The 26,123-nt window shown below is 47.9% G+C and overlaps 1 protein-coding gene across 2 annotated transcripts; it reads left to right on the plus strand.

The window, feature by feature from the left end:
- The first annotated feature begins 2,398 nt into the window (after positions 1-2,398).
- Positions 2,399-25,797, plus strand: MRPS31 (mitochondrial ribosomal protein S31). 2 transcript variants are annotated; one of them, XM_077312372.1, is made up of 7 exons: positions 2,399-2,568; positions 5,511-5,810; positions 10,130-10,288; positions 15,517-15,660; positions 16,308-16,384; positions 19,583-19,726; positions 25,082-25,797. In XM_077312372.1, exons 1-7 carry the CDS (start codon positions 2,414-2,416, stop codon positions 25,339-25,341), a joined length of 1,239 nt encoding a protein of 412 aa, XP_077168487.1. In that variant the 5' UTR covers positions 2,399-2,413; the 3' UTR covers positions 25,342-25,797. The 2 variants fall into 2 exon arrangements, with proteins under 2 accessions (XP_077168487.1, XP_077168495.1); XM_077312380.1 differs by having other exon boundaries at positions 10,133-10,288.
- The last annotated feature ends 326 nt before the right edge of the window (positions 25,798-26,123 follow it).

Below are 26,123 nucleotides of genomic sequence, written 5' to 3' on the forward strand. Positions count from 1 at the left end.
CACATCTTTTTTGTCAAGCCACAATGATGAGATGAAATTCAACGGTTTGGGGGTGCAGCCTTTTATTTTAGACAGCTTGTTTTTATCCCGTGACATTGTTTTTAATTGTCAGCCACCTTCAGCAGGATTCTGAAGAGGTAGTACAGAAGTAGCCTAAATTCGATTCCTCCCCCCCTCCCAATCTGATTGCCCGCTTTGGATTTTCTGTATCATTCCTCACCAATACTGAATCATAGAATAATAGAGTTGGACGGGAACTGCTTGGGTCATCTAGTCCAACCCCCTGCACTATGCAGGAAACTCCAAACCCTATCGCTCATCCCCTGTCACCTGCCACCCCCTTGAGCCTTCACAGAATCAGCCTCTCCGTCAGATGGCTATCCAGCCTCTGTTTCATTTGAATTCACACTTAAATCATTTGAAGTCACACTTTGCCCACAGATCAGCACTTTTACAAGTAGAGCGTGCAAAAGCATGGGATGACATGAATTGTAAACCCGTTTTAAATGGGAAGCCTTCCTTTCTTTTAAACTGGGCTGCCTCTCCTATGCCTGGCCGGATTCCTTAAATTCATCACTCTCAGCTGAATAAAAATGTTTCTCACTGCTGGGAGAGATGGGGGAAAATAGGATCAGACACCTATGCAGCAGCTAACAGGCTATACACAGAGTACGTAGAGTATGCCCATCCATGTCTTTTCTGGTGCCCATCTAGTGGTTTAGAAAGGAGGGAGGACCAGATGGGTATTCTACTTGGCAAGTCTTTTGATTTATTATTGGGGATTTGAGTGTGAAGATTTTTAAAAACGTTGCTTTGACAGCAACTCCCACTACAGTACAGATATTCACTCTGTAATTGGAGGTGAACTGCAGCAGCCATTTTGTGGCTGGCTCCACCTTCTGCAGCAGCCACTGCGTGACCACCATTTTGTGGCTGCACCCACTATGCTGTTTCAGAATTCTTAAGGTGCCCTCAGAATCACAAAAAGGTTGGCCGATCCCTGACATAGAACATTAACAGTTCTTCAGTGGAACATCACTACTGGTGTTCTTGAAGCTCCATGCAGGGGATGTAATATTTCAGTAAATTCAGTATATGACTTGCAGGCCCATAGAACAAAGGATAAAATATTAAAACACATCAAATTCTCGCATACCAGGGTTCAAAGGTTATCTGCATCTAATTTTGGGTTTGTCAGATCTTTACTGAATAGTCTTCATCCCCAGACCCTGTTATCTTGTGTTGTCCATGAAAGAAAGGCAGGAAGGAAATGACTATGGAAAGTGGGGGGGGGGGGGGGGAGACAGAAAGGAAGTTTGAGGAAAGAGTGAAAAATAGATTAGGAAGAATGAAAGCAAGTATAGAAGCAGTAACAAAATTAATGGGCAATTTTTTGCCATATAAAAGTTTAACTTTTCCAAGAGTTCTATCGGAAGATGACTCAATCTCAAATTGTGAACCCCACAATTCCTCCCTATGTGTTGTTCCATATATTCATTCTAGTCATTAATATGTTTATACACAGTCTGTTCATTCTGGCTCCCGGGTCTCTCACCCAGTGGGGTGATCAGGGTCCATCTGTTTGACTTCGGCACTACTGCGGCATCAAGCTCTCACGGAGTAGTCAAACCTTCCGCATTTGCATTCACAGCATGCCAGTGCTTGTCTCTAGAGTTGCCAGCTCTGGGTTGGGAAATACCTGCAGATTTTGGTTGTGAAGCCTGAGGAGGGTGGCGTTTATAAACTACAGGGACTTTATTGGGGTATAATGCCATGGGTTTCCACTTATAATGCAGCCATTTTCTCCAGGTGAATTTGAATCTGGAGATAAATGCAGATCTCCACCCACTACCTGGAGACTGACAACTCTACCTGGATAGGGATGCCAGCCCTCCTGGAGAAAATGCTTGCTTTGGAGCATAGACTCCATTGCCTTATACTCAACAGAGGTCCCTCTCCACCCACTCCGGTCCCACCCACTAGGTGTCCAGTTATTTTCTAATCCAGAGCCGGCAACCCTGTCTGGAAATCCGTTTTACTTATAAGGTCCCATAGCGCCCTTAACGGTGAAATAACCAAAGAACTAAACACTGAAAACAAAATGAGACTGATATAACTTCCATGTTTTCTGGCGCAGCTCTAGTTTGTTTGTGGGGTCCCAAACCTGATCTCTTCCTGACTTAAAACCTTACAAACCAGAGATTTTTTAATGGGCTGCGGTCCCCGTCCGTCCCCCCCCCCGCGTCCCCACGTGTGCTTTTTGTTGCCCCCACCCCCAAAGTCGGCTCGGAGGTCTACAAGAGACCAAGAGATCTCTCTTCCATGCGGAGGAACCTTCTCAGCTCCGGAACCCAACGCTCGGGTTTCACGTGTTCCCCCCGGACGGGTTATCGCGACGGACCCGAGGGCGGAAATGGCTTATGGGGGGCCGATTAGAGAGACGAGCGGGCTGGCTGTGGCTGGGTTCCTCGTTGCTCCGCGGACGATGTGGCGGAGAGGCGTTTTCGGGGCCGGGAGGCTCCGCGCTTGTCTCCGTACCCCAGGAAATGGCCTCGTGGCTCAGGACAGGTACGGGGGGCGAGCAGCAACTCTTATGGCTCGTCGTGGAGGCCGAAGCGGAGAAGGCGGCTGGTGGCAACCCGGGCAGCTTCCTCCTCGGGCTGATTATTTCACAGGGGGCGAATAGCTCAAGTGTTCCCCTTTCTCCCCATAGGTAGACTGCAGGGCTGCTGAGTGGGATGCCAGTCCCCAGGTGGGATCCCCTGGAATTATTGTTCATCTCCAGGCGATGGAAATCAGTTCCCCTGGAGAAAATAGCCGCCTTGGAGGGTGGGTTCCGTTGCATCGTGCATCACTGAGGTCCCTCCCCACCCCAAAAACCACCCACTCCTAGCTAGGCATGTCAGCCCCTAAGCGGGACCTGTGGATCCCCTGGTTTTACAGCTCATTTCCAGACGAAAGAGATCATTTCCCCCGAGGAAAATGGCAGCTTTGGAGGGTGGATTCCGTAGCATTATGCTCCCTGCCCCATATCCTGTCCACTCCCGGCTAGAGACGTTAGTCCCCGGGTGGGACCTCTAGGTCCCTTGGTTTTGCAGCTCATCTCCAGACTACAGAGATCAATTTCCCTCAAGAAAATGGCTGCTTTGGAGGGTGGGCTCAATAGCTTAATGCTCCACTGAGGTCCCTTCCGATCCCAAATCCTGCCCACTCTTGGCCCCATCCCCCAAATCTCCCAGTATTTCCCAATCCAGAACTGGCTATCCTACCAGGAGACCAGTTTCAAGGGTAGCCAGACTGCATATAGTAGGTCATAGGAATGATCTGTGCCTGAGATCCTGGGGCCCCACTAGGATTGGTTGAGAATAACCTGGAGACTCTGGGGGTGGAGCCTGCAGAGGGTGAGGTTTAGAGAGGCGACAGACTTCAATGGGGCATAGTGCCATAGTCCACCTTCCAAAATGGCCATTTACTCCAGGGGAGCTGATCTCTGTGGCTTGGAGTTGAGCTGTAATTCTGGGGGATCCCCAGATCCCACCTGGAGGTTGGCATGCCTGGCTGCTAGTCAGGGTAGGTGATGCTGACCTTGATAGACCAGTGGCCTGAATTGATATAAGGCAGCTTTATGAGGTTTGGGTGGGAAGGATAGCACACCTACTTTGCATGCAGAAGGTCCCAGGTTCGGTCCCTGGCATCTCCAGTTAAAAGGATCATATAGGAGGTGATGATGTAAAAGCCTTTCTTTTTCAGATGCATAGCAAGCCACTGCCATTCTCAATAGACAACACTGACCTTGACAGGCCCACAAAGTTCCCCTGGAAGTTGTCAAGGATACATGTCCATTGGATCCCTTGCAGCATTCCCTGGGGGATGGAAAATGTTCCCTTCAAAAACATAAAGATGTTAGTTGCGATTGGACTAGTCTACAGCTGCTTTAGCAGAACGTTTTGGCCCTGATTTAACCCTTGCAAGGTAATTAGTAAGTAAAACGGGCAACCCTTTGTAAAACTGCAAGTTTTGGAATTGTACTTCTTGCTTAAAGACTCAGAAGTATAGAGGAAGCTGCCTTATTCTGAATCAGACTATAGCCCAGTGGTTCTCAGCTTGGGGGTCGGGACCCTTTTGGGGGTTGAACAACCCTTTCACAGGGGTCACGGCAGGGCAAGCAGCTTGGCCAGGGGGGGCGCCATCCACACAATGGCATGGTGAGGTAGATCGGGATAGAGCATTTGTCTGTCTGGAGCAGCAGAAAAGATTGAGATGGGCATGGTGGGACAAGAGGCAGAACTGAACTGAGAAACCCTGGGGGGAAAATAATGTATATACCATCATGAACAATGGATCTTCACACCATTGGTCAGTGCCGGTTTAATTTCTGTGAAAGAACACTTGCATAATTTTATGGTTGGGGGTCACCACAACATGAGAAACTATATTAAAGGATCATGGCATTAGGAAGGTTGAGAACCACTGCTATTGGCCCTATCAAAACCAGTATTTGTCTGCTCAGTCTGGCAGCAGCTCTTTGGGATCTCCAGTGGAAGTCTTTCTCATCACCTAGTTACTACCTGATCCTTTTAACTGGTGATGCCAAGGATTGAACCTGGGACCTTTGGCATGTCGAGCAGTTGCATTACCAACCATGGCACTGTAGGCAAACAACATACACATTTTCCTTCTACAGAGTACCCGTTGATCTATCAAGGACTGTATTGTCTTTTCTAACTGAGAGTCCTTCTCCAAGGTCTCTGACAGAATTCTATCAAATTACTCGCCACCTGCCCCTCTTAATTGGAGAGGAAAGGCTATTGTGAAGATCTAGGGCCTGGTAGGGTTTGTAGAGTTGTAGCATTTATGAAATAAGCCATGCCCAGTTCGTATGAGACTTCGGAATGAGATATTGGTGCCACTTCCAATAAAGATTTTCCTTTGATAAGAAGGAATCAGTCTCCCCAGATCTCAGAAGCTTAGCAGGATCAGCCCTGGTTCGTCCTTGGGTAGGAGACCACCAAGTCTGGGGTTAGAATCATAGAATAATAGAGTTGGAAGGGACATCATGGGTCATCTAGTCCAACCCCCTGCACTATGCAGGACACTCTGCAGGGTTGCTACATAGAGGCAGGTAATGGCAAACCACCTCTATTGGACTCTTGTCTTAAAAGCACTACATGGTCACCGCGCATTAGCTGCAACTTGACCGCACTTTCCATCGTCCTATAGAACAGGGGTAGTCAACCTGTGGTCCTCCAGATGTCCATGGACTACAATTCCCATGAGCCCCTGCCAGCGTTTGCTCACGGGGGCTCATGGGAATTGTAGTCCATGGACATCTGGAGGACCACAGGTTGGCTACCCCTGTTTTATAGAGCAAAAAATAATTTTCTTCTCTGTTGCACATCTGGAACGAGCAACACTTCCATCTTTGTGATAAAGCATTTGAGAAACTGCCTTGTTAAAACACATGTGCAGACTGAGGATGTAGGCCTTAAAATGCCTGTATCCCTTTCCAGTAAGCCACACCAGAGCTTCGGCACCTCTGCTGCCTTCTGGACGACGAACGATGAGCAGGTGTCTCCAGGCAGCAGTACTGAGAAAAAGGCAGATGAGAAGGATAAGGGGGAATTGAAGAAAGTTAATGCAAAGAAGAATCTGCTGAACATCCTTAGTGAAATGAAGGTAGAAGTAAGTTCAAAGAAGACACTTCTGAGGTTGAAAGCCCAGAAAGTGAAGCATCAAACGGCAGAATTGCCAGAGCACATGGAGAGCACCAGCAGCATGTTCCAGAAAGCAGCAGAAGACAAAGCGAAGAGGTAAGGCTTGAGGACGTCAAATGATGGTAGATTCTGGAGCGACAAAGGGAAAAACTTCTTTACACAGAGATTGATTAAAATGCAGAATTGGCTGCCAGAGGATATAGTGATGGCCACATAAATAGAGAGCTTTGAAAGGGGGCTAGGTAGATTCATGAAAGATAGGTAAGTCTGTCCCCAGCCCAAAAGAAGTAAAACTGGGCTCAACCAGAGCAAGGGCTTTTTTGGCCCTGGCCCTGGCGTGGTGCAGCGCTCTGCCTGAGGAGATCAGTGACCTTCAGCAGTTTTGGAGGGCCTGTAAGATGGGCCTATGGTTGAGGCCAGGAAATTACCATTGAGGAAACTGCAGGGCCCTTTCCAAGAACCCCCCTCCCCCCAAAGAAACAATCCTCCCATGAAACTAGCCTAGTGGTTTCTTAGGAGGGGGCTTTTAATTATTTAATTTTAGTCTTAAACTTATTTATTAATTGTTTCAATCACATAAATTATATGATTTTGTATATTTTATAGTGCTGTCACCTGCCTTTAGCCTACTGGAAAGGGCAGGCTACAAAAATAAATATTATTATTGTTGTCCTGAACATATTTCCCAACAATACATTGGGTGCCCCCCCCCCCAAGTTCCAGGTTTCGGGAGAGGGAGAAAAATCTCCCTTGACCTACTTTCTTTGCCCCCTGCATGGTTTTATATGTCTTTCCTTAGCAGCCTTGTTTACCTTGACTCAAAGGTCCAGATTCCAGCCTTTCCATGTAGGAAAGGTGCTCTAACTGCTCCTAATTAACTTGGTTGCCCTCCAAATGAGGCCGCATCTTCATTTTATACAAGGGCCTTGAAAGCAGCCAATTTATTTTCTATCCCTCGGTTTTTAGGTACTTAGTACTTCTTAATGTTTTAGGGCAGGGGTAGTCAAACTGCGGCCCTCCAGATGTCCATGAACTACAATTCCCAGAAGCCCCTGCCAGCATTTGCTGGCAGGGGCTTCTGGGAATAGTAGTTCATGGACATCTGGAGGGCCGCAGTTTGACTACCCCTGTTTTAGGGGGTCGTTTTTATTGGGGTTTTATATGTTGTAACCCGCCACAAGCCTCTTCGGAGTGGCAGGCTAGAAATATAATAATAATAATAATAATAATAATAATAATAATAATAATAATAATATGATGATGATGATGATGATGATGATGATGATGATTCCAAGCATGGAGTTTGGCACACACTAGGTTTCATTGAGGTTTCTACTACAACCTCAGATCTCTCTCAGTGTGGCCGGGTCATGCAGTAAACAATGGCTACCGATCGCGTTCCGGATCAAGTTCAAGGTTTGGGTGTTAACCTTCAAGGCCACCGGTAGTCTGGGCCCCACATATCCGAGGGACCGCCTATCACCTTATGCATCCCGCAGGGCCTTGCACTCAGCAGGTATGAATCTGCTGGTGGTCCGCGGCCCACAAGAAGTACGCCTGGCCTCGATCAGGGCCAAGGCCTTTACGGTCCTGGCCCCAACCTGGTAGACCAAGCTCCCAGAAGAACCAAGGGTCCTGATGGAGCTTGTTCAGTTCCACAGGGCCTGCAAGATGGAGCTCTTCCAGTGGGCCTTTGGTTGAGGCCGGGTGGCAATAAGATTGAAGACCCCTCAGTTTGGCCAGGACCTCAGGCTCTCCTCCTATTGCATTTTCTCCCCTGAGGCGTTGGACAGGGGTGTTGCCGAACAGAGGGGTGGGGGGAGGGTTAGTTGGTCATCAGATTCAGAATGGTTTTAGTTGGCGATGTTTATATTTTGTTGTGGGTTTTTAAATGTTGTAACCTGCCATAAGCCAGCTTGTTGGGAGTGGAGGATGAGGATGATGATGATGATAATAATAATAATGGAGCAAGGCATGTGGGCCTGGACCCAAACTAAATGGGCAGTTCCCATCTCCTGCTGCAGCTCCGCCCTCCTGTCATTCCTTAGGGTCCCCTGTCTCCTGGGAGCAGCAATTTACAGAGGTCACCGGGAAGGAGAAGGCACAAACGTTTGGTGCTGCCAATGGGAAATTTAAGCCGGATCTAAGCCTTCCTCTGATATTTCAGGGGGCAATTCTAAACTTTGACACCATGACAGTGAAGGCTGAAAGACTTGTTTTCATTTTGAAAAGAAAATTAAGACGCGTAAGGACGCTGGTCCTGTTATGTGTAGAATATCCCGACCTGGATAGCCCAGGCAAGTGCGATCCCATCAGATCTCGGAAGTAGGGCTGTGCACCACAACATGAGAAACTATATTAAAGGATCATGGCATTAGGAAGGTTGAGAACCACTGCTATTGGCCCTATCAAAGCCAGTATTTGTCTGCTCAGTCTGGCAGCAGCTCTTTGGGATCTCCTGTGGAAGTCTTTCTCATCACCTAGTTACTACCTAATCCTTTTAACTGGTGATGCCAAGGATTGAACCTGGGACCTTTGGCATGTCGAGCAGTTGCACTACCAACCATGGCACTGTAGGCAAACAACATACACATTTTCCTTCTACAGAGTACCCGTTGATCTATCAAGGGCTGTATTGTCTTTTCTAACTGAGAGTCCTTCTCCAAGGTCTCTGACAGAATTCTATCAAATTACTTGCCACCTGCCCCTCTTAATTGGAGAGGAAAGGCTATTGTGAAGATCTAGGGCCTAGTAAGGTTTGTAGAGTTGTAGCATTTATGAAATAAGCCATGCCCAGTTCGTTATGAGACTTCGGAATGAGATATCGGTACCACTTCCAATAAAGATTTTCCTTTGATAAGAAGGAATCGGTCTCCCCAGATCTCAGAAGCTTAGCAGGATCAGCCCTGGTTCGTCCTTGGGTAGGAGACCGCCAAGTCTGGGGTTAGAATCATAGAATAATAGAGTTGGAAGGGACATCATGGGTCATCTAGTCCAACCCCCTGCACTATGCAGGACACTCTGCACGGTTGCTACATAGAGGCAGGTAATGGCAAACCACCTCTATTGGACTCTTGTCTTAAAAGCACTACATGGTCACCGCGCATTAGCTGCAACTTGACCGCACTTTCCATCATCCTATAGAACAGGGGTAGTCAACCTGTGGTCCTCCAGATGTCCATGGACTACAATTCCCATGAGCCCCTGCCAGCGTTTGCTCGCGGGGGCTCATGGGAATTGTAGTCCATGGACATCTGGAGGACCACAGGTTGGCTACCCCTGTTTTATAGAGCAAAAAATAATTTTCTTCTCTGTTGCACATCTGGAACGAGCAACACTTCCATCTTTGTGATAAAGCATTTGAGAAACTGCCTTGTTAAAACTCATGTGCAGACTGAGGATGTAGGCCTTAAAATGCCTGTATCTCTTTCCAGTAAGCCACACCAGAGCTTCGGCACCTCTGCTGCCTTCTGGACGACGAACGATGAGCAGGTGTCTCCAGGCAGCAGTACTGAGAAAAAGGCAGATGAGAAAAGGCAGATGAGAACAGAGGGGTGGGGGGAGGGTTAGTTGATCATCGGATTCAGAATGGTTTTAGTTGCCGATTTTATATTTTATTGTGGGGTTTTTAATGTTGTAACCTGCCATAAGCCAGCTTGTTGGGAGTGGAGGAGGATGATGATGATAATGGAGCAAGGCATGTGGGCCTGGACCCAGACTAAATGGGCAGTTCCCACCTCCTGCTGCAGCTCCACCCTCCTGTCATTCCTTAGGGTCCCCTGTCTCCTGGGAGCAGCATTTCACAGAGGTCACCGGGAAGGAGAAGGCACAAACGTTTGGTGTTGCCGATGGGAAATTTAAGCCGGATCTAAGCCGTCCTCTGAGATTTCAGGGGGCAATTCTAAACTTTGACGCCATGACAGTGAAGGCTGAAAGACTTGTTTTCATTTTGAAAAGAAAATCAAGACGCGTAAGGACGCTGGTCCTGTTATGTGTAGAATATCCCGACCTGGATAGCCCAGGCAAGCGCGATCCCATCAGATCTCGGAAGTAGGGCTGTGCAATTTGGCGGCTGACTCGCACAACCCTGGAGCTAAGAAGGGGCGGCCCTGGCTAGCGCTTGGGAGGGCAACCTCCAAGGAACACCACGGTTGTGACGCAGGGGCAGGCCACAGCAAACCACCTCCAAATGTCTCTTGCCCGGCAGCCGGACAGTCTTAGGATCTCCTGGCTACATTACACACATGCCACACGTTAAAGAAGTACATAAATGTCCATGCAAGTCACAACAGGCCAGGGAGGCTCTCTTCCAGTGCCGCAGCTTTTCTCCTCAATTAATTTCCTACGACTCCTAGAACTTGGGGGAGGTGGACGGAAAGGGACGGGTCGGTCTGGCTCACACATGTTTCTTCCAGCAGCCAGCCACTCAACCCTGAGCTTGTTGCTGCTGCCTCGGCCGTCGCCTCTTCTATGCCGCTGGACAAGAAAAAGACCACTTCAGAGCTGCTTCAGCTGCTGAAGAAGCACAAGCACATCACCGAGGAGCGTAAAAGAGAGGGAGCCCCCGACATAAGGTTTGCAAAGTGAACTATGCTGCTGTAGTTAAATCGCAACACACAAGCGAGTGCTGATCGTTCTTTGGTTCTGTTGCAGATTGATTTTTTTAAAGCCTGTGCGCTCCTTTAGAACCCGAGAATTGAAAAATGTGGCTTTATTGTAATGGGTTTTAAATGCCTTCGAATGTCTTATTTGTACCTTTGCCTCTTTTTCTTTTTGTCTCCACGCCATTTCCCCAAAAGGCAGTATTTGAAGAGCAACGGCAGAATAGCTTTGGCCAGAGGTTTATCTGAAAGTGTCGCAAAGCTAGATCAGACGCGTGAAATGCTCTGGAAGGTGGTCCGTGTGTGATAGAGATACCTATGAAGAAGAACAGTTTTGTGACAAAAGAGCAAAGCTAGAACTGCCTTGCTCTTGGAGGCTAGGACATAACTGAAGCATGTGGCAGGGCAGGTAGGGAAAACAATACAGGGGACACTAGGATGCACAGAATAGCAAAATCCAGTGTAGTAAGTTGACACACAAGGAGACTTCAGTCTTCAACCCAATATCTGTTTAATGATTCCTAGCATTTATCCAGCCGCTTTATCGAGGGATCCCACAAACGTAAAAATGGAAACAAAACAATAATTAGTTCTGAAGTATAAGTCAAAATTGAAAAAAAAATGTCATGATTTCATACGCATTCTTGACGTATCCTTTTCCCATTTGGACTTGCACTTCTGCACTAATTATCGTATGTTTTCATTTTTACGGCTGCGGAATCCCTTGGTAAAATGCCATTTAGCGAAATGCGTTGGGGATCATTTCATTAAATAGATATTGTGTTATATCCTGCTCTGTGATCGTCGTATAAAATAAAAAAAAGATATTGTGCTGACGATTGAAGACGCTCTGTGTGCCAAATTACTACTCTGGATTCCGCTATTTTGTGCTTCCATGCAGGCATCCGAGGGTCCCTGATCGTCCTGTTCGTTTCACTGGGTCCCACCCTCCTATCCTTTGTATAAAAGGTGAAGGTATCCCCTGTGCAAGCACCAAGTCATGTCTGACCCTTGGGGTGACGCCCTCTAGCGTTTTCATGGCAGACTCAATACGGGGTGGTTTGCCAGTGCCTTCCCCAGTCATTACCGTTTACCCCCCAGCAAGCTGGGTACTCATTTTACTGACCTCGGAAGGATGGAAGGCTGAGTCAACCTTGAGCTGGCCACTGGGCTCGAACTCCTGGCCTCATGGGCAGAGCTTTCAGAGTGCATGTCTGCTGCCTTACCACTGTGCCACAAGAGGCTCAATCTTTTGTATAGACATGTATCATGTTGGCCTGCCATTATGTCTCCTGGGCCCTGACCTGGATGGTCCAAGCAAGCCTGCGCCGTGGAGATCTTGAAAGCTAAGCAGGATCTGTACTCAGATGGGAAACCACCAAAGAAGTTCATGGTTGTGATGCAGAGCTAGGCAATTCCCATTCCCCCCCCTCCCACAAAATATATCCTGGCTTGGGTTATGGGATCACTGATAGGCTACGATATCAAGATTAGCCAGGATCCGCTTGTTTTACCGACACAAAAAGGGCTGAATGTTAAATGGGAATAACAAGAGTACAGGGACTCAAAGGTTGAATGAGGATTCTCTCCATGGAAATGGTGGCATCACTGTTGCCAAAAATACATTTTAAAAGGGTTGAGTTTGCCGGCTCAAGGTTGACTCATCCTTCCATCCTTTCAAGGTCGGTAAAATGAGTACCCAGCTTGCTGCTGGGGGGTAAACGGTAATGACTGGGGGAAGGCACTGGCAAACCACCCCGTATTGAGTCTGCCATGAAAACGCTAGAGGGCGTCACCCCAAGGGTCAGACATAACCCGGTGCTTGCACAGGGGATACCTTTACCTTTTACCTTCATTACAAAATAGGCCAGGTTCGGCGTTCTGACGGATCCTGACTCTCTTCGAGTTTCATCACGGTCACTGTGATTCCAAGCAATGGATGCAATGTAGATGCTTGTTTGATGAAGCTCAGGCTTTCTCAACCAGGGTTTCGTGATGGCCCTGGAAGGGTCTCCCGAATGGCAGGGAGTTAATTATATATATATATATTGTGTGTGTATGTAATTGTTAAACATTTATCAGGTGATATGACCATATAAAGTCATGTTGACCCCCCCCCCAGTAGGCATTGATGGGCCTGGGAGGGCAGTGTGTATGTGTAAAATAAACTGTGAAACATTTAGCAGGTTATATGACCATATATGGTCATGTTCCCCCCCCCCCAGTAGCTAACCACATTTTACACAATGGCGCCACTTCTGGGGTTCCTCGTAGCCTGAAGAATGTTTCAGGTAGTTCTCAGTGGTAACAAGGTTGAGAAAGGCTGGTGTAGCTTAACAGCAGGACAACTCTCTCTGTAGTAGGAGTTCCGTATGGAGACAATCCTGCTCTTTGTTCTCCCTCCAGTCTTCTTGGGTCTCAGCTCAGAGCAGTGTGTGCACGTAACAGGCCGTCGAGTTGGCAGCCGACTAACAGTGACCCCTCATTCAAGAACTAACCAGGGCTGACCCTGATTCTCTTCTGAGATCAGGCTAACCTGGGGCATCTGTGGAGAGGCTCTGAGGATTAGACTGTTCCCCCCCCGCCCCCCCCAAAAAAGCGGGAGAGTGACTAGCTTGGAGATAGGAAGGGCTCTTCTGGGGGGAGAGAATTTGCTTTCCCTCTTCGCCTGGCTGCTGAACTACGGGGCGTGCCAAGCAGTTTCACCAAGAAGAGAGGCAAGAAATCCCTTACGAGCCCAGGTGCCCGAAGGGTTCTTTCCGTGAGAGTGAAAAAGTATCTAGCGAGCAGAGGGGAGCTCTCTGGGAAAAACGTCCTGCATCACAAAACTAACTCCTAAGGTGGCGGTTCTCAACCGGCACCGCCATGCTTCCGCCACAGCAGGGGCGGTGCTCTGCCGAGCATGCACAAATGCAGCAGCGCACTTGCGCACATGCGGTGGCACACATGGGAAGACACCGCCTTCGCTCTCGCTGTAGGGGGTGTGGCGCAGTGGTGGAGGCAGCCGGAGCGGCGGCAGCATGGCGCTGGCCTCCTACGTGCTTCCTCGGAGCTTACTGAGGTGGTGCTGAGGAGGCCAGCGTCACTGGAGAGATGGCGGCAACGGCCGGAGCGGCAGCGGCGGCAGTAGGGCGCTGGCCTCCTCCATGCTGGCTCAAGTGAGCTCCAAGGCGGTGAGGAGGAGGCCAGCGTCCTGGTGCCACCGCCACAACCCCCCCCCCGAGAAAGGCCAAACAACCCCTCGGGGGTTGCGACCCCCGGGTTGAGAACTGCTGTCCTAAGGAATTCCACTGCTTGGTTTCCTTGGCTTTTTTTCCTGCTATCAGTATGCCTAAATCTGGCTCGCTGAGAGACACCCTGAGAAACAAGGAAATATTGTTCTCACTGTTCAGAATCAGAACTTTTGTTGTCTGTTCCTTTTCCCCCAAGGATCACAGGGTATTGGGGCCGGGCTGGGGCCAAACGCGTCACGGGTGGCCTGACCTCCATGTCTTGAACAGGGCTAGACGTGTGCTTAAGTGTCAGAGACGCAACTGGGTTAGGTGCCTTCAGAGCCAACTATTTAAATACTGCATTGTTTCTCGTTTTTCCTGGACGGCATCCCAGACAGGGTATTTGATAATCCCTCGTGGGCCAGTGTAGCTTCAAAGCTGCTGCTTTGGCTGTCTGGCTGAATCCTGTGCTAAGAGGCCAATCGTTCCTTGCTTGCTTGAGCTCTTGGCAATGCAAAAAGCGCCCCTGTAGAAATCTGTAAGCTTTGTGTTCCATCTTGTCATAGCCAATCAAGAGGGAAAGAGAGAGCATCTCTTGCCCCTGGGGGAAAATTTGCAGTTTCCTCCCTGAAGGGATTTAAAAAAATATCCATCCACCCACCCACCCACCCATCATTTCATCCAACCCTCCATCCATCCATCCAACCCTCCATCCATCCATCCATCCATCCATCCATCCAACCATCCATCCATCCAACCCTCCATCCATCCATCCAACCTTCCATCCATCCATCCATCCAACCCTCCATCCATCCATCCATCCAACCCTCCATCCATCCATCCATTCAACCTTCCATCCATCCATCCATCCAACCCTCCATCCATCCATCCATCCAACCCTCCATCCATCCATCCAACCTTCCATCCATCCAACCCTCCATCCATCCATCCATCCAACCATCCATCCATCCATCCATCCATCCAACCCTCCATCCATCCATCCAACCCTCCATCCATCCATCCATCCATCCAACCCTCCATCCATCCATCCAACCCTCCAACCCTCCATCCATCCATCCATCCATCCAACCCTCCATCCATCCATCCATCCAACCTTCCATCCATCCATCCAACCCTCCATCCATCCATCCATCCATCCATCCAACCCTCCATCCATCCATCCATCCATCCATCCATCCAACCCTCCATCCATCCAACCCTCCATCCATCCAACCCTCCATCCATCCATCCAACCCTCCATCCATCCAACCATCCATCCAACCAACCCTCCATCCATCCAACCCTCCATCCAACCCTCCATCCATCCAACCCTCCATCCATCCATCCAACCCTCCATCCATCCATCCAACCCTCCATCCATCCATCCAACCCTCCATCCATCCATCCAACCTTCCATCCATCCATCCATCCAACCCTCCATTCATCCATCCATCCATCCAACCTTACATCCATCCATCCATCCAACCTTCCATCCATCCATCCATCCAACCCTCCATCCATCCATCCAGCCAACCCTCCATCCATCCATCCATCCATCCATCCAACCTTCCATCCATCCATTCAACCTTCCATCCATCCATCCATCCAACCCTCCATCCATCCATCCATCCAACCCTCCATCCATCCATCCAACCTTCCATCCATCCATCCATCCAACCCTCCATCCATCCATCCATCCAACCATCCATCCATCCATCCATCCATCCATCCATCCAACCCTCCATCCATCCATCCAACCCTCCAACCCTCCAACCCTCCATCCATCCATCCATCCATCCATCCATCCATCCATCCATCCATCCATCCATCCATCCATCCATCCAATCATTTCAATTAACACTTACGCCAATAAAGGCTTTTTGTATCTTGTATCTATTTCCATTAACACAAGAGTATTAAAAAACCAGTAGCTGCGGTCTGTGCAAAGAACAACATTGAAATAGATGTGGGATATTCTTGATCTTTCAGCAACATCGTTACAAAGATGAAGATTAAAAAAAAAACTGGGACTCGAGAAGCCTCCCGGGCGTCCAATCAGATTCAGTTTGATGAAGATGAACGAGGCTATTTGATGGACAGAAATGCTTTACGTGGATATAGAGGGATGAGAAGGTATGTCTCCTGGTGCTCCTCGGCCTGACTTCATTGCCACTGGGAAGGCTGTCGCAGTGCCAGCCCAGATTCTAGTGGGCAGCCCACAGCACCCTGTGCTCAGTGAAGATTAGGTTGGAGATAATGCGCTGCTTCCTGGGCATGCCTTTGGCGCGCGGACGTCAGTGCAGGTGACGAGGAGCAACGTACGGAGGAGGAGGGGCAATGTACCGATGCAGGAATGATTTTGTAACACGGCTTGTAAATAGATGGCTCGTATTTCACCGGGGAAGCCAGATTCACCTCAGGGCAGCGGCTTCTAGTACTAGAAGGAGGCATTTACCCTGCGCGGGTAGATAAGTAGAATGGGTTGGATCCAAAGGTTTATTTTTTGGCAGAGGAAAGTGGGCCTCCATCCCACCCACCCCCCACCCCCGTCATTTTTCCGGAGGGTTTTTTGTCCCCCAGGAGCCTCACTTGGGAGAGGTCAGTAGATGACCCAGAGATGATGAAGCGTGCATTTTGTCATCACGGGCAGATATACATTTTCCTCTCTTGCCTTACACACAGAACGTGCAGCCTCCTAAACAGCTCCTCTGTGTGGGACACGCTAATACCGTTCTTCTAAATGACGCGAAATTTCTCTCTCTCTCTTCTTTTAAACCTAGGAAATCACTGTTTTCAACGAAAAGGCTTAATATTTTCACTGTCCCTTCTCCTGCACCAGAGGGAGCTCTTGAAACAGGTTAGTAGACAAGCCGTTAACAGCCAACCATATAGATTATCTGATGCAATAAAATTTACGTGTGTTCCTGAGCTGGGGAGAAGCAGGTAGGTCAGTTCCTTGGTGGAAAAATCAGAAGACTGGACCACTGTGTGTGTGTGTTTCTTTTTGCCTGTCGACATATTGCTAAACCTGTGTTGGACACACGTGGTTTTTTGTATAGTCAACGAGGCAGCCGCAAATTTTATCTATCTATCTATCTATCTATCTATCTATCTATCTATCTATCTATCTATCTATCTATCTATCTATCTATCTATCTATCTATCTATCTATCTATCTATCTATCTATCTATCTATCTATCTATCTATCTATCTATCTATCTATCTATCTATCTATCTATCTATCTATCTATCTATCTATCTATCTATCTATCTATCTATCTATCTATCTATCTATCTATCTATCTATCTATCTATCTATCTATCTATCTATCTATCTATCTATCTATCTATCTATCTATCTATCTATCTATCTATCTATCTATCTATCTATCTATCTATCTATCTATCTATCTATCTATCTATCTATCTATCTATCTATCTATCTATCTATCTATCTATCTATCTATCTATCTATCTATCTATCTATCTATCTATCTATCTATCTATCTATCTATCTATCTATCTATCTATCTATCTATCTATCTATCTATCTATCTATCTATCTATCTATCTATCTATCTATCTATCTATCTATCTATCTATCTATCTATCTATCTATCTATCTATCTATCTATCTATCTATCTATCTATCTATCTATCTATCTATCTATCTATCTATCTATCTATCTATCTATCTATCTATCTATCTATCTATCTTTCCTTTCCTTTCCTTTCCTTTCCTTTCCTTTCCTTTCCTTTCCTTTCCTTTCCTTTCCTTTCCTTTCCTTTCCTTTTCTGCCGCCCTTCCATACGGCTCTGGGCAGTTTACGTAAAATGTCATAGAACATAGAACATGTAACAATGTCACAGAGAACAGTCTGTTCAATAGTGTCATTTGCATATAGTTAACAGAAGTTGACGGAATCTGCATCAGCCTTCGTAGGAATGTTGGAACGCCAACCTTGTAGGTGCCAAAGTGAGATTTGTCTCCTAGGCCTATCCTCCATTGTTGAGATTGACGGGGAGGCTCCTTTGAGTGCCTCGATGCCCATTGCTCGGCTCGGCCTCCATTTCCCGGAGTCGGCCGTCCCCGATTGCCGCTCTTTCCGGCCTCAGACCAGTTGCCCCATTTCAGCGGAGATCCAGTCCCTCCTTTGCCACGACTATAGTGCCTCTATCAAGGCTTGACCCATTTCAGAGAGGCCGCCCCCGCACCGGGGGAATCGTATTGCTTGCCATTGGAACGGAGGAGCAGTTTGGGGAAGCTGAGTTTCAAGTACAGGATCCTAATGCATAAGATCCTAGGGCCAAAGTTGTGTCTCTACCCTGTGTGTTTAGGATGGTTTCCTCTACGCCTGCCCCAGAGCCCTTGCTTGTAGATTTCTGAGAGGAAAAACATCTGCAGCTTCTCAAGATCAGCTTACATTGGTATACATTTCAAATGTCTTCACCACGCAGTCACATCTAAATGATTTCCCACATTTCCGATCCACCACAGACTTCTAGAACACAATCGCCCACAATCGCACATCCCTTTAAAGACCCAGTTTATTTTTTCCCCTTTGGTGGTGTTCTGTATCTTATGTTTGTAAATAAGGCCTGACGTAGTCAACTTTTCCATGCGGTTTAATTGTGCAGGGGTAGGGGTAGGGAAGGCGGGAGAGAGGTGTGCCTTTTTTTAGACAAGGGAGCTAGAACCTAGAGCACGATCCAGAGAAAGGTCTTCTGTCCAAAATCACGACGTGACAACGCGCGTCCATCTGGTGGTTCTCTTAAGACTCAACAATATTTATCACTGTTCTTTCCGTCCATCCTAGAAATTTTGTACAACTGGGATTTCTGTTGATCAGCCAGATGTGGAGGCTGTGATGGGTAGGGAAATGATGCCCTAAAAAAGCAGTTCCCTGCTTTTAACTTTAAATAGTAATAACAACAACAATAATAGCAATAATATTTTTGAGCTGGGAAGTGAGTTCACTTTCATGATCCACCTGGCACCGCGTGGGATTTTCTTTCACCAGCACACTATGTTTATTTTGTGATTTGCTTTGTCTATGCCAATGGTTCTCAACCTCTGGGGGTGGGGATCCCTTTGGGGTTCAAATGACTCTTTCACAGGGGTCGCAGCAGGGCAAGCAGCTTGGACGGAGAGGGAAGGGGTGCCTCCACACAAGAGCCTTACGGGGTCTATGGAGCAGTGGAAAAGAGCGAGATCAGCATGGTGGGACAAGAGGCAGAACTGAACTGGGGGGGGGGAACCCAATTTATATACAATCATGAACAATGGATCTTCATGCCATTGATCAGTTTTGGTTTAATTTCTGTGAAAGAACACTTGCCTAATTTTATGGTTGGGGGTCACCACAACATGAGGAACTGTATTAAAGGGTCGCGGCATTAGGAAGGCTGAGAACCACTGGTCTATGCCCACCTTTCCCCCAGTCAGGAGCACAATAGGGCTGACGTTCTTCTACTGTCCTCCATTTTATCCCTGCAATGACCCTGTGAGGTAGGACAGGCTGAGCGTCTGTCACTGGCCCAAGGTCGCTCAGCCAACTTCTGAAGCTGAGTCTCTCATCTCTTCGTTTAATGTTCTAACCCAAGATTCCCTGCCAGGGTTTCATGAAACCCTGGGGTTTCTCAACAGCCTTGGAAGGGTTTCCTGAATGAGTGGGAGACAATTAAATTTATATATTTTCCCAAAAAGTGTTAAATGTTATCAGATGATATGATCATATATGGTCACATCTATCCATTCCCACCCACCCCCAAATGGCCAGTGATGGACCAGGAAGGGAGGGGACCATCTGAGCATGTCCACAGCTATGCTCACAACTGTATTCTGTACTGCTGTGCCCCTTCTGGGCTTTCTCGAAGCCTGAAGAATGTCTCAGGGGTTTCTCATTGATAAAAAAAGTTGAGACTGGCTGCTCTAACCACTACACCACACTGAATTTTGAATTTGTTTTTGTTCATACGTTTTGTCATCTTTGGCCGGCAGCCGTTTTGGAGGGGCAACCGTGACCTGCTGTCATTTTATGTTTTCCAACACAGTGACGAAACCAAACCTTTGGGATTTGGAGCTCGCCAAAGAAATATCCGTGGTTGGCCAACGACCCCCTCGGAACGGTTTTGAGGAAATGATTGAGTGGACGAAAGAAGGAATGCTGTGGGAGTTTCCAATTAACAATGAAATCGGTTTGTGTCCTGAAAATTGTCTTTGCGGGTCCATTTCTGCTTCCTGCTCTCTTGTGGGGGTGGTGGGGGTGGGGAGGAGTTTCTGGGAAAGGTCAAGGTATGCTACCTGCCACGGACATCTGAAGAGCCACAATTTCGCTACCCCTGCTCTAGAGCAGAGGTAGTCAACCTGTGGTCCTCCAGATGTCCATGGACTACAATTCCCATGAGCCCCTGCCAGGGTTTGCTGGCAGGGGCTCATGGGAATTGTAGTCCATGGACATCTGGAGGACCACAGGTTGACTACCCCTGTTCTAGAGGAAGGCAAGTTCCTCACATCCTCCTTTGCCTGAAACCTTCTCCCAATCCCAAGTCAAGTGCCTTTGGGTCAGTGGACCAAAAGGAAGAATGTGGAGGCCCAATCAGGAGTCTGCTGCAGACGGAGGTCAGCAGAAGCCACCCTCTCCTCCTCTGCGAACCAAATAAGGCCGTTCCGCTGGAGGAACTGTGGTTGCCGTGCCAACAAAGGGCAGCAGAGGATCCAAGCTGGCTCATTCCTCTGGCTGTGTTTTATTTTAATGTATTTATCGGACTTTTCTCCTGCCACTCCCAGACGGGCTGGCTCGTGGCGGCTCACAATAATATATAAAACATAAAACCCATAATAAAATACAATATAAAACAGATAAAACAACACAGATGGCGATCCCATGATCCCATATTAGGCCCTTAGTCTTCAATCACCTGTTCCTGGCTGTGGCAGCACACTACGTAAGACCCCTCCCAGGGGGTCCAGATCGTACAAGGACGGGGAAGGACTTACTCTTATCCCCCGGTACTCTGCTCGGCCTCAACCAAAAACCTGGCGGAAGAGCTCCATCTTGCAGGCCCTGCGGAACCCAGAGAGCTCCGACAGAGGTCTCAGCTCTTCCAGGAGCTCATTCCACCAGGTAGGGGCCAGGACCGAAAAGGCCCTGGCCCTGATAGAGGTCAGGCATGCTTCCCCGGGGGCCCAGAACGCTCAACAAATTAATACCCGCAGAGCGAAGTGCCCTGCGGAGGGCATAAGGGGACAAGTGGGCTGATCCTACGTTGAGCAGGGGGTTGGACTAGATGGCCTGTGTGGCCCCTTCCAACTCTGTGATTCTGTGAAGTGGTCCCGCAGGCAGATGGGTCGGACCCAGTCCGCATATAGCCTCAAAGGTCAAAACCAGTACCTTGAACTTGATTCGGAAGCAAACCGGTAACCAGGGCAGTTGGTCGAACCCAGGCTCTCCAAGATTCTTTATTTTTAAATTTCTGTGCCTCCCTTCCCTGTGGGCTCAGAACAGCTCGCAGCATTTAATACAAGCAAAGGTTAAAACCGTAAAAACCAGCTTGCACCATAACCCGAAAACCTTCTCTCCAGGAGGGGGGACGTCGACAAAGTGCCATAACGTCATGACCAGGTGGCATGCAGATGTTGCCTGTGGAGGGAAGCCCGTCATTAATGAGGGCCTGTGGTTTGGAGACTTCTTTTCCGTTGCTCTCCTCTGTCTTTGTTTCTTTCTTAATCAGTCAAAGCCCCTCCCTCGTTCGCCTAATGCCGATGGGTGCTAATTTTACAAATGAACAAGCGGAAGTCTTCTCATTGCCGATTTCATGGACTTGGGCTGATTGGGAGCGGGTGGGCAGAAGGGATGGTGTCAGCGTTTGGCTTTCGTAGCCCTTCCTTGCTTACCCAGGGGAATGCTGATCACCAGTTTGGGGTCGGAGGCGAATTTATTTGAGGCCAGACTGGCCAGGGATTCTGGGGTTTCTTTGGGAGGGGGCTCATCTGGGTATTGAACTGGGGTCACTATGGGTTGGCAGGTAGTTGTGAGTTTCCTTAATTCTGCGGGGGTTTGTACTAGATGGCCCTGGAGGTCCCCTTCCAACTCAGTGATTCTGTGATAAAGGTAAAGGTATCCCCTGTGCAAGCACCAAGTCATGTCTGACCCTTGGGGTGACGCCCTCTAGCGTTTTCATGGCAGACTGAATACGGGGTGGTTTGCCAGTGCCTTCCCCAGTCATTACCGTTTACCCCCCAGCAAGCTGGGTACTCATTTTACCGACCTCGGAAGGATGGAAGGCTGAGTCAACCTTGAGCCAGCTGCTGGGATTGAACTCCCAGCCTCATGTGATAGTTCAGGCCAATTCTGTGGTAGTTCAGGCCATTTCTCCAGGGAACCGGAGAGGCTATCTTAAGAAATCCCTCGTCACCAGGAGTCATACTTTACCCCCGCCCCCCATCCGTGCAGAAGCTGTGTTATCACGTCGTGACTCAGCTGCGAAGTCCAAGGGCAACAGGCAGGGTTGAGGCTGGAGCTGTCCCAGTCAGGGTGTGTCCAGGCAGGTAAGGTTTAGACCGAAATGCAGATACAGGAGGAAACTAGCGAGGGCTGGTCACACTCAGGCCAGCCTCTGTCGTCGGTGAGGATGGACATAGCTTCCTTGAGGGCCTCGGCCACCATAGGCCTTGCCGCAGCTCATGTGCTTCAGGATGAGTCATCGAGCAACATGTGCGTGTGAATCAGTTATGAGTCACAAGCAGGGTCACCGGCTGATACAGACGGGAGCACAGGAGGTCACCACGAAGCAAAGTTTGAGTAAGCAGGAGTTCTTTGCATCGGCAGCAATTTGCCTCACCGATCCCGAAATTCCACTCCCCACCTACCCTGCTGCTTGTTTGTGGCTCCCCACGTTCCGTGTGCCTTTCAGGATTCTCTGAAAGGGGCAAAGATCTAAGAACATTCCAACCATCTCTTGGATCAAACGGCTACATACCTGTGCTGCTTTGGTGAGGGTACCATGCTGGAGATGCTTTAGGGTGGGCAGATGGACAGAATAGGTGGCAGAACTGCCTTGGGTCTGCCTACTGGAAGACAGGATCTTTAAAAAAAGAGATCTCTAGCTCTTATAAGTGACTGGTGTGGGAGAAGACATGGAGGCCTGTGCATCTGAGGGACCGCCTCTCCCACTATGTGCTCCAAAGAGTGTTGTGTTCAGTAAATAGTGACTTGTTGGTGGCCCCAAATAGATTTACCTGGCCTCAACCAGAGCTCTTTTGGCCTTTTGGCTCTGGTATCTGCCTGGTGGAAGCAATTGCCGATGGGGATAGGGTTGTCTAGTCCACAGGTTCTCTAAAATGGCGCTCTTCCACCAGGACTACAGTTGAGGCCATGGCGATTTAGAAGAACGGCCTCCATCCCTTCTCTCTTCCCTAGTTCGACCTCCCCCTATTGTAGCCCCCCCCCCCCGTCCCGTTTGTCCACTATCCATATGTCTGAAATACGGGTAAAGTGTCAGAGCAAAATGGTGGTAGGGCAGGAAAAGGAGCATTTTTTAGTAATGATAAATTGTTAATGATTTTCGCTGCACTTTGTATTCTACCAAATTCTGGTTATAAATGTTGTAAGCCGGCCAGACCTGCTAGCAGAGAGGATGTGGTCAATAAACTGAATAATAATAATAGTAATAAAAGCACTGTGGGTGCAAGAACTTCTGCACATCCCGTGTGACTTTCCCACGTCACTTTCCCTTGGTAGCCCCAAATGCCCCCCCTCATCCTGTTCCTGAGTGTGCCCCACGAGCAGGATTCATAGAATCATAAAATAATAGAGTTGGAAGGGACCTCCTCGGTCATCTAGTCCAACCCCCTGCACTATGCAGGACACTCACAACCCTATCGCTCATCCACTGTAACCTGCCACCCCCTTGAGCCTTCACAGAATCAGCCTTTCCGTCAGATGGCTATTCAGCCTCTGTTTAAAAATTTCCAAAGATGGAGAACCCACCACCTCCCGAGGAAGCCTGTTCCACTGAGAAACCACTCTAACTGTCAGGAACTTCTTACGGATGTTTAGATGGAATTTCTTTTGAATTAATTTTATCCCATTGGTTCTAGTCCGTCCCTCTGGGGCAAAAGAGAACAACTCTGCTCCATCCTCTATATGACAGCCTTTTAAATAATTAAAGATGGTTATCAAATCCCCTCTCAGTCATCTCGTCTCCAGGCTAAACAGACCAAGCTCCTCCAAACTTTCTTCATATGTCTTGGTCTCCAAACCCCTCATCATCTTTGTTGCCCTCCTCTGGACACACTCCGGTTTGTCTACATCCCTCTTCAACTGGGGTGCCCAAAACTGAACACAGTACTCCAAGTGAGGCCGAACCAGAGTAGAGTAAAGCAGTACCATCACCTCCCATGATCTGGACACAATACTCTGTTTGATACAGCCCAAAATCCCATTTGCCTTTTTAGCCACCGAGTCACACTGCTGACTCATGTTCAGTATATGGTCTACTAAGACTCCTAGATCCTTTTTGCACATGCTACTGCCAAGGCAAGTCTCCCCCATTCTGTATTAGTGTATTTGGTTTTTCCTGCCTAAATGCAGAACTTTACATTTGTCCCTATTGAACTTCATTTTATTCAGTTTAGCCCACTTCTCGAGCCTATCAAGATCATCCTGTATTCTGATTCTGTCTTCAGTTGAGTTTGCTACCCCTCCCAGTTTAGTATCATCTGCAGATTTAATAAGTATCCCCTCTAATCCCTCATCCAAATCATTTTAAGATAGAGAGATACAAAAAGCCTTTATTGGCGTAAAAAACAATACAGGTAAGGAGATACAAAATGGTACAATTATAAGAGTCAGGCAGAGTTACTCAATTTTGTTAAAAACAGGGAGTTAATACTAAAAAACCTTTGCTAAAAATTTTGCAATGCGGGCGGTCCGCTTGGGATCCTTGCTATCAAGTAGTTTTACTGATCGCTGCCATTTCGTTACTATGGAGTTGAAGGGAAGATAGAATATCGGATATCCCCTGGCGGTATAAAGAAAACTTAGGGCATTTTAAGATATGTTGAACAACACAGGCCCCAGGACAGATCCTTGGGGTACTCCACTTGTCACTCTTTTTCAAGAGGATGCTGAAACATTAGCAAGTACCCTCTGGGTACGATCTGTCAACCAGTTATTGATCCACCTGACAGAATTAGGATCCATACTGCATTTTACCAACTTGTCAACAAGAATATCATGTGGAACCTTATCAAAAGCTTTACTGAAATCCAGATAAACTATTTCAGAAGGGTCATTTTAGGTTCCACAGAGGGGGGGAAGTGGGTCTGCAGTCTAGGACAACGCATGTTGTTGCGAAAATTCTGGATGTCTTGTTCAGTTTTCAAGCACATTTATTGACATCCCCCCCCCAAAAAAGCCCCCCCCAACCTTCCCATTAGTAGGCTATAGGATATTGCGAACATGCATTCCATTTGTCCTTTTCGATATTTCTTTTCTGGCCGGTCGTTTTTTTCAATGATTTAATCCCCATCGTGGTTGCCTCGGTTAGGTTTAGAAGAGGACGCCGAATTTTACGACCACCTATTTCTGGAAAGACACTTGGACGACTTCCCGAAGGACGGACCCATCCGCCACTTCATGGAGCTCGTCACCTGTGGGCTTTCGAAGAACGCATTCCTGAGCGCCCAAGAGAAGGTGGACTACATCGATTGGTTCCGCAAGTACTTTAAGGAAAAAGAAAAAATGCTTAAGGAAGTCGAGGCGTACGAGAAGGAGCTGCAGCTTGAAAGAGAGAAGCTGGCGGAGTGAAAGCTCTTCAGCGAAAAGACGAAAGCGGTTGACGTTTGTTGCTCCGTACTGGAGAATTATACCGTCCGGTCTGGAAATAAGAGATGAACAGATGAAGATAGTTTTTAAAGTCTCTTGCGTTCAAAGAAGGTGGATTGTCATCCGTCAATACCAACATTGGTAAGGTTTTGTAATTCTGTTTTAGACGAACTGACAATTATGGTGTTCTCCTTCCCTCTGCTGAAAGTACAATCGGAGGAGAAGAAAAAAATCTGCATTCAGACATAATTTTGTTCATTATCTGCCAAAACCCCTGGGCTTCCATGACCATTTCGCCCCCGACATGAGATCCACTTTATTTTTCATTGCAATTCACATGGGAAGTGAATCATACGAGAGGCCAAACACGTCTTCAGATTGTGAACCCGACTTTGGGAGGGGCAGGGCATTGATAAAACTTCTTCCATACTTTATAAACCCTTGTGCAGTTCTTACAAGCTAGCCTCCCCGTCGTTCTCGCAACTTCCCAGTCACATTATTTCAGACGCAGGCAACAGTTTCTTGGCCCAGCTGCCAAAAAGATGAACAACACCGACCTATGAAGATTTTGGCCTGCTGGCAAATAAAATGGGGGTGGGCTTGCATTTATTATTGACTAATTTGATTTCTTGGCCGCCACTCCCAGACCAAGTCGGCTCCTGGCGGTTTGCAAGAAAAAAAAAAGAGATAAAACACCAATACAATCCCTTTGGGAGCATAAACTCCCCCTACAAGTGCCCCCTCAGCTTCGGCCTTACAAGCAT

The sequence above is a fragment of the Paroedura picta genome, chromosome 1, assembly GCF_049243985.1.
Source record: "Paroedura picta isolate Pp20150507F chromosome 1, Ppicta_v3.0, whole genome shotgun sequence".
In the NCBI taxonomy this organism is placed as follows: Eukaryota; Metazoa; Chordata; class Lepidosauria; order Squamata; family Gekkonidae; genus Paroedura; species Paroedura picta.